The following is an 8,511-nucleotide window of genomic DNA, read 5'->3' as shown; positions in this document are numbered from 1 at the left end:
TGGCCACTTTGGCTCAAGGTGCTCAGCAGTTTGGTACCTCCACGTACCAACGGGTATAACAAATATCGTGCAGGGTACACACTGAGATGAATCGAATCCTTGCTGGGGAAAACCCCATTCAGTGTAAATGGAGGCTGGGATTTCCAGGCGAGAACGATCAATGTAGTAAATGGACGGCATTGTTTTGCGACTCCACCCCGACTTCTATTGTGTGGTGGTCAAAAATGATGCGTCAGGGTACACTAGGGAGTACCAGGCTTTACTTGATTGGTAAACAGGTTGTTTTATGCTGCAGGGTAGCAATTTTCACCAGGGAATAGCACTGTCTACATAGCATAAAGGTGTAAGATAGAGGTAACACAAAGGATCGAAATGATCTTGTGGAAGAGATCCTCGAGGGTATGTGTTTATAAGAGTGGACTTAAATTTTCTTTTAAAAAAATATTGTCTCTTGATAGAAATAGCAAACCCAGGGAAATATTCACATAATTAGTTCATAGCTAATAATACATCCGGTATCTGGTTTATTTTGTTAGTCAACGCTCATATTTATTTTGGCATTAAAGAGATTGTTTTTTTTCGCTGGGCAGAATGTGGAAGTTGAAATCCTTTCGCGAATTCGACTAGGAAATTAAATCTTTAACTTTTTAAGTTGAAAAAAATAAAAGAACAAACATAATTTTGAAATATAATGTTAACATTTACCTTAGCTATTTTGCTTGAAAACTAGAAGCAAAGAAAAAAAACAGATATGTGATCCTGTTTTTAAGTCTCCAAAGAAATTCTTCATTTTCAAAACGTAGACAATGCTAAGGCACGCCTTCTTGGTACCTCAATTACACCCAGTGTGTGTAAATGGGAAAGAAAAAGTTGGTCTATTCCTTCTCGCTCGATTCGAAAACTCGTTTGCAGCCTGCGATGGTATGTGTGGAAGCATAAAAGCATACCGCATGTTTACGGCACAACATCGCAGGGTAACGAGCGAAACCAGAACTCGTTCGTAGGTTATTTTCCGAGCGAACGTTCAACCGTGCGGGTGTGTTGCTCTTGGTGTCTTAACATTTTAGGAGCAAAAAAAAAGCACAAAATATACCATCATTCTACGGTTTCTGTGAGAACACATTCTGAGTTGAAGTTGTGAGAAGCAAAAAACATATAAAAAAGATTTCAGTGATCGTTAAGAGATTTAACGAACGGCAAGTGTTTGTTTAGTGCGTCTGCTTGTGCGTTGTCTACGGTGTGCAAGAAGAATTGAACAAGAAAATCAATGAGTGCATCAGTTGCATCGGTGTACTGAGAAGACTTACGAGTGAGTGCAAAAGTCGATTGAAACACAGTGCAGTTGTACGAAGTTTTACAAGTGTTCCGTGTGCGTGTGCGTGTACCGCAAGCTGTGAGTGCAACGTTGCAATCCGTTGTGTCGTGTCCAAAGTGTACACTGTCACCCTTTGCCGGTACCCCTTCGTACCAAAATGACTGCCGATCTAATGGATTTACGGATGCACCATCACCTAGCGCTCCAGACGGAGTTCTACCGGATGCAGATGCAACGTTTGCCGGGTAAGCCATTTACGATTCGTGGCGAATTGATACATTCGGTGGTTGGGTTGATTGACATTGGGAATTCGCGGAAGCCAAGGGAAGGGAGTGAAAAACAAGGGAATCCAACAAAAGGGTCGATAGAAACAAATTGAATCACACGCATTGGAAGCTTGTAGTACCATACTTAAGCTATCAATCATTTGGACGCTTTCGTCTGCTGGGAGTTTGTTTTTTTCCCGCCTCAAAGAAAGAAGGAAACCCTACAACTGCTTGGTAGAAAGCATAACATTCCACCACACAGAACATGCGTATTTTTTAGTTATTCAAAAGTAGCAAAAAACTCGTTCGCATTTACCGACGGTGTTTGATCGATAATGGTGAGCGATTCGATTTTCAAAACTCGTGAATTTTCACTCACTCCCCAATGCGCGGGATTGAATTAATGCATTCGCCAACAATCAGCCGCGTGTGAACATCAATTAGCGATGATTTGCGATTGTGTATTTATGTTTCAATTATGTTATCACTGTTGTGTACCATACACACAAGCGTAACTTGTAACTGGCAAAGCTTCTTCCATTTAAATTCGCTTTCATTCCGCTTCCTCACACTATTGCTGGGAAGGTTGGTGCTGTAGTTAATCAACACATTTTGGTGTTTGGACGGCACACCGGGATCTTTCCAATAGCCGTGAAGAATGCCTAACAAGCGTACCGAATCGGGAAAATAATGACGTAAATATCGTAATCATTAGCACCCAGCATCATCGCAAGCAATAGAAACACTGTTTAGGCCCGCGAAAGAAGAAAGAAGCAGGGCATCTGCTCGTTCAGGCGTTAATCGCCTTTGAGAGTCATATTTGGTTGTTGTTTTTTTTTTCTTTACGTTCACCCTTTGTCTCTAACTGTTGGGTTTCCCTCTTTTGTTGTTGCTTCGCGCGATCGCAAACAAATCAAACTGTAAAATTGAACCAGCATGCAACCGTGCCCTAGACCGCGCACTAATTGTCCGTACGTTCTTTCTCACTTTCCCCGTTCCGTGAAAAAAAAAACGATACAGATCCGTATCCGGCGATGCTACCAGTTCCACCGCCCCGTCCACTGATGATACCGCCGCGCTACAACACCCTGCCGGATGTGGACATTAAGCTGCAGAACCGCGATCTCTGGAGTCAGTTCCACAAGATCGGTACCGAGATGATCATCACCAAGAGTGGCCGGTAAGTGTCCAGTGGGTAAAAAACGATTTGTTCAGACAGTACAACAGCACCATCCGATCCGGGACTTCGATCGGGCCCGGGTCTCGGGACAATACGGTGGCGCCAAATTTTACAACCCAATACTACGCCTGGGTTCTGACGATGAGCGCAAGACCTTGACCCTACCCGATTGCCGAGATATTGAAGGACCTTACAAAGTTTCTCCCTTTTCGGCATCCCGAAGGAAGCAACCACTTCAATGTTGTGCACTTGGTGTTGTAGAAGGAGGCGAAACAAAGAAAAAAAACATAACATCGTTTCAAGCTGTCACTTCCTTTCGGTGCAATCTGGACCAAAGCTTTCCGTTACGTTTATCTCGCCTCGTCTCACCAGCAACCAGAACAGCGGGGAAAAACAGAGACCTGTTCCGATACTACAAAAAAAAAAGAAACCTCCAGCCGACTTCACGGGATATTACAGAGACAATAATCATAATTCTTGCTTCCCTTGCTGTAGGCTTCTCGACGCTGCATTCGGGTGTGAAGCGAATGTCCGGAGAAAAGTCGATCCCCCTGGACGCGTTCTCCCGTACACTCTTGTTAGCTTCACACGTTTTTGGCCGTTTGATTTTTAATGTGTTTTATTGGTGCGCTTCTTTTTGTTTTAGCACGCTCATAAAAACGCACACACACACAGGGATCTTGCCGGGAAGGATGGGTTTTTTTCTCTCTCTTCACTGTCCTGAAATCATGTTGATGTTGTTTGACGTTGCGGCGTCCGTAACTTTGGACGAGCTGTCTCGGAACCGTGCCGCAACACCAAGACTTTTGGTTGCGTGTTTGGTTCTTTAGCTTTTTTTTTGTTGTTGGACCCTATTACAGGGTGTTCTCTTTCTTGCTGCCGCCTGAGAAATGCAATGTCTGGTCAGAATTGTTCTAACTTTAGGATCAAACATCGTAGCAAATTCGAGCAATTCGAGCAAAAGATCGATCTGCAGCTTGTTTGCCTTTCCTGGCGCCAAATTCTGTTTGTTTGCAGGCTGTAGGGATATCTTTCTTGAAATGTCTGGTGTTTTGTTTGCGCTTTTTGTTAACTTTTCGTGTGAAAGGTTGTGAAAAGTTCTACTGAGCAGCATTGGGATGCTAATGTAACTCTGTATATCCTTTGTTTGGTGACTAGAAACACGTGATTAATGAGAAATTTGGGAGTGGATAAGCAGAAGATCACACTTATCATTTTAAAACTTTTATTATACGATCAATAGAACAAAGTTTCACACTACTTTGTTCCAATGTCACATTAATTATAACACATAAAACATTGGCCATGAGAAGTAATTTTTACTGCAAGTTCTGCAATGCAAGAAACCATGAAGAATAAAAGCTTGTTTTCGGATCGCATTCATTCCCTCCTGGTACGAGCTTCGAGAGAACTCGTAAAGAAGACCTATTAGGACACACAGTCGAACCGTCTTCGGATGGCTTTTTTGGTCTCTACCGCCATGTCATGTTGCGTTCATGTTTCCAATCTCTCTTCCTCGCTTGCATATTCGTTTTTCACTACGCCATTCCCCCTATCCGGACATTTGAAACGAAACGAAGTGTTTATTGTCAGATGTCCCAGCAGGGGTCTCGTCGGTGCTCGGGTGGTTGTGTTCGGTCCGCACCCTGGCGCCTGGCAAAACCACGTGTGACGCGGGAACCCCAACGGGTAAAGAGGTCTGGGTCCGATTATTATCCATTTCACACGATCACCGTTCGACGTACCTCGAGACCTCGTCGGTCGTCGGTTAAGCTTTTTTGATGCGCTGATCCGAAATCGGAGCAAGTTGATTTATATTCGATTTGGATGGATCGACAGCGGTTGTCTGCTAGGGAAGCCGTTCCATCGTTCCCTCGATACACAATGTACACACTCCAAACACTCGATCTGTTCGAATGTCGATCAAAGGAAAAAGAAGGGAAGAGTGAAAAAAAAAGTTCGAATCAAAACGAATATAGTTAAAATTTGTTTTTACGATCACTCACAAATCATAAAAGCTCGTAAAAGAGCGTCGCCAAGCGTTTTCGTTTCGGAACCTGACGCGATAGCGGTGATTGAAGCCGTGTTTGTGGGAAAGGAATGGGGGAGACGCTGGTTAGGTAGAAAACCTCCTTCCGCCTGTTCTTGGAGGCCGGTTGGCCAATAAAATTTAATTAAGCAAAACACACTCCCGGGCCGAGACCCGCCAGTGTAGTGATTGGGGCACGTTCTTTTCCTTTGTACGTTTTTTTGTCTACTCTGACTCTGTTGATCGGTTTTTTTTTCTGAGCCGCGATATTTTGTAGTAACGATTGAGCTAAATTGGTTATTCGGGTGGTCGTAAAAAAGCGTCGATCGAACGATCGTACGCTTTTGTTGCGTTTATTGTGATTACCCCGCACGAGACGAATCTAACGAAACAGACATCAAAGAGACAAATCCTTCAGCCCATTCAGCGCATCTCGATAGCGAAAGTTAACCGGTTCTAATCCTCAAATTTTCTCGTTATTCTTTTTTCGTATTACAGACGTATGTTTCCCTCGATGCGCCTATCGGTGAACGGGTTGGAAGCGGAAGAGAACTACTTCATCCTGCTGGAGATGGTCCCGATCAGTGACTGCCGGTTCAAGTTCAGCGGTTCCCAGTGGGTACCGGCGGGTGGTGCCGAACCGCAGAGCCCGCAGCGCATCTATTTCCATCCCGATGGGCCAGCACTCGGTTCCCATTGGACTTCGCAGCCGATCGTCTTCAACAAGGTGAAGCTCACCAACAACACGCTCGACAGTAATGGTCATGTAAGTATTTGCATTTTTTCGATTTTTTTGTTTAATTTCATTTAAACTTCTCTTATAAACTTTCAATGACTAATGGCGACTTTATGATCTTTTTTCTCCTCCACAGATTGTTCTAACCAGTATGCACAAATATCAACCACGCATTCACGTCATCAAAGCTTCGGATGCTACTCAAATTCCCTGGGCTCCACAGCAAGCTTTTACCTTCCCTGAGACAGAATTTGTTGCTGTCACTGCTTATCAGGTTAGTACTCATATACTAAAAACTACTCTTCAAGCTGAACGGAAATTGAAGTTCTCAACTATATTTTCAAAGTGTGACATTCTTGGTAACTAACCTAATAAAACATGTCCGATTTTGTTTTCTCTCTCTTCCATTACTCCAGAACGATCGCATTACCAAACTGAAGATTGACAACAACCCATTTGCGAAAGGTTTCCGAGAGACGGGTCAGTCTCGATGCAAGCGCAAGGCAGGACTGTTGATGTCACCGGACTCCGGACTTGGCAACCGCAGCTCGGAGGAAGACGATGAGTCTGATGGGCAGGAAACGGGCCCGGAAGCAAAGCGTCCTCGCACTAGTAGCCTTGCTGGTTCTTTGTCCTCCTTGGACGACAGTGAACTCTCCGTCAGTGATGGATCGTCCAGCGGGACGAGCTCACCGGTGGTGGTGGATGATTTTGGATCTCCGGTACGTCCTTCACCCTCCTCGATGGCAGCAAGTGCATTCTACCAGAACCATCACCCAGGCATGGCTATGCATGCCGGACTGGTTGCCGCACACCATCCTCACCATCTCTCCCATGCCCATCCAATGCTACAGCAACCCGGCGCAGGTTCTTGGATGGATCTGATGTTCCCTTCGTTCGCCCGTTCACAAACAGGCGGATCGCCCAGCCTCGAACCAAGTGCCCTCGTCCAGGCAGCTCAACAGCTGCAACAGTTTGCGCGCCGTGAGTTCCTACCAATGCCGGTACCATCACCGCGTACATCCATCAACACCAACAGTGAGGAAGAAAGCTCTAGCAGAAAGCAACAGCTTCCACAGCATCAGTTACCCTTCAGCATCTCCGCCATTCTTGGGCACGATCGGTAGACGATCGTGGGTGTGAATTGTTTGCTCAAATAACATCAACCGAGAGGTGAGTGGTTTTCCGCAGGCGCACAAAGTGAGCTGCAAAGCGAAAGCGCAATGGCTGTAATCTACGAGATGATCCAGACAAACCCAGGAACTCGGGGAAGGCAAACATCTCCATCTTCAGCTCCGTTCGTGGCGTGTGTTTGTACTAAGTGACTGAGCAAACGATGCGTGTGTATGTGATTGTTTTGGGGGACGGTTTACCGCGGGCTCACAGATCGTACATGGTGGAGGCACACATGAGAACATTGTTTGATATGCTCGGTGCCGTAAATCCCCGCTGCTCAGGTGGGTTTACTTACCGGTGTGAGCTGGCAGTGTCGGGTGCGAACATTTGTTTGAAGGTGTAAAAGCAGAACGAAGCAGAAAGCCACTCAGAACAGGAAAGGCAGAAAGTTAACACGTGTGCAATTGGTTAGAACGAAATGGCACCGGTGGAATGCGATCAAACAAATGGCTGCCTGAGCATGATGATGTGTTGGGTTTGGTTGCTTCCTCCGGCTGCCTGTTCGTTCTACATTACATAATACGATCGATCCAAATTTCTTCTCAAATCTCAAGGAATAGCAACAGGTTAGGTTTAGAATGAGACTGTTAATTATTTTTAAGGCCAAATATCCTCAGACCTCTCAGGGAATGTCTAACTCCGTCGAAACGGCGTCACAGCTTTCGGTGGAGTTAGAATCCATTTTAACATACACATATTGGCCAAAAGGTAGGTGTACGTTTGCTTAAGTTTTGTTAGAAACCTCATGCTTTATAGTTGGTTCTAGTGTTTTATTATGTTAGACTAGCAAGATAGGATAATTTATTAACGGCGCTCTAAAGATGTGAATCGGCAGAATAGTTTTAGGAAGGCGCGAACTAATGTGCGTACTGTGTCACGCCATTTTATTTGTTTTGTTTTGTGTGTTTAAGAAAAGTGCATAGAAATCCAGTAAAGCTATAAATATAAGTTACTATCTCATTAAAAGTTAAGCGAGAAAGCCCACGAGGATGTGAAGAAGAGAAATAAATAGAAAATATAAAATAATGAATCATTTGTATTTCTCAATCCATAATCACTGCAAGTTGATATCACAAAAGATCTCTTGTTTCTTTCCCAAAATAAACTATCAAACTTCCAGTTCATTTTCTTATGCATTGTTGCGTTACTTCGGAATAGTAACGCACGTAACGCATCGTCTCCATTACTTGAATGGCGGCAATACGTTCACCGCAAGCAACGTAGATGATGATCTTAAGAAAATAAAAACAACATATCAAATAAACACAACCACAATGAATGCATCTAAAGCGTCACATGCACAGCGAGTTCTCTTGGTGGTCCTCCACGTGCCGAAAGCCACCGAACACTCAGCTATCTTAGTGTCTCCTTTCTCTCCATTTTCGAGGATCCCCCTTGTTCCTCCACGTTTCTATAGGGGTTTACTGAGATTTGTTGCTTAAGATGGCGCACAAACGCACATCGCCTTTGGATGGTTCACGTGAAGACAAAACCACACACAACCTCGAGTAGGGGAACGTAACAATGTACTCGAGATGTGAAGCGATCAACTACTTCAAGTGACATCTTCCAAAGGGGGAAAGGTTTTTTTTCTCTTCACCCGCCCCATTTACATCATGGTGGTCTAGGATCGTGCAAGCTAAACGGAATTCGGTAGCCTTCCAGAAGGGGGAGGAAATTTGTCCAGTGGCAACGATTTGAGAACACTTACCAAAAACTCTACCGCAGCTACTCGACCGTAACGGGCGCGTTAAGAGGACCGCCAAACCTTTGGGGTTCGAAGGGTGAGGGATTCATTTGATAGTTACC

General features: G+C 44.6%; 1 protein-coding gene across 1 annotated transcript; it reads left to right on the top strand.

Moving 5' to 3' along the window:
* Positions 1-976: 976 nt before the first annotated feature.
* Positions 977-7,732, top strand: LOC125768534 (T-box-containing protein TBX6L-like). Its single transcript, XM_049436329.1, has 5 exons — positions 977-1,560; positions 2,602-2,761; positions 5,289-5,556; positions 5,663-5,800; positions 5,943-7,732. Exons 1-5 carry the CDS (start codon positions 1,473-1,475, stop codon positions 6,651-6,653), a joined length of 1,365 nt encoding a protein of 454 aa, XP_049292286.1. The 5' UTR covers positions 977-1,472; the 3' UTR covers positions 6,654-7,732.
* Positions 7,733-8,511: the final 779 nt, after the last annotated feature.

Source organism: Anopheles funestus, chromosome 3RL (genome assembly GCF_943734845.2).
Source record: "Anopheles funestus chromosome 3RL, idAnoFuneDA-416_04, whole genome shotgun sequence".
NCBI lineage: Eukaryota > Metazoa > Arthropoda > Insecta > Diptera > Culicidae > Anopheles > Anopheles funestus.
The sequence above is the reverse complement of the archived record's forward strand: the minus strand, read 5'-3'. Positions and strand labels throughout refer to the sequence as shown.

What these genes read in the sequence shown, in the direction of transcription:
- LOC125768534 (XM_049436329.1), top strand. Translation starts at nt 1,473, where the DNA reads ATGACTGCCGATCTAATGGATTTACGGATGCACCATCACCTAGCGCTC. An exon ending in GCAGATGCAACGTTTGCCGG is followed by an intron (nt 1,561 to 2,601) that starts GTAAGCCATTTA and finishes AAAACGATACAG; the next exon opens with ATCCGTATCCGGCGATGCTA. An exon ending in TTGCTGTCACTGCTTATCAG is followed by an intron (nt 5,801 to 5,942) that starts GTTAGTACTCAT and finishes CCATTACTCCAG; the next exon opens with AACGATCGCATTACCAAACT.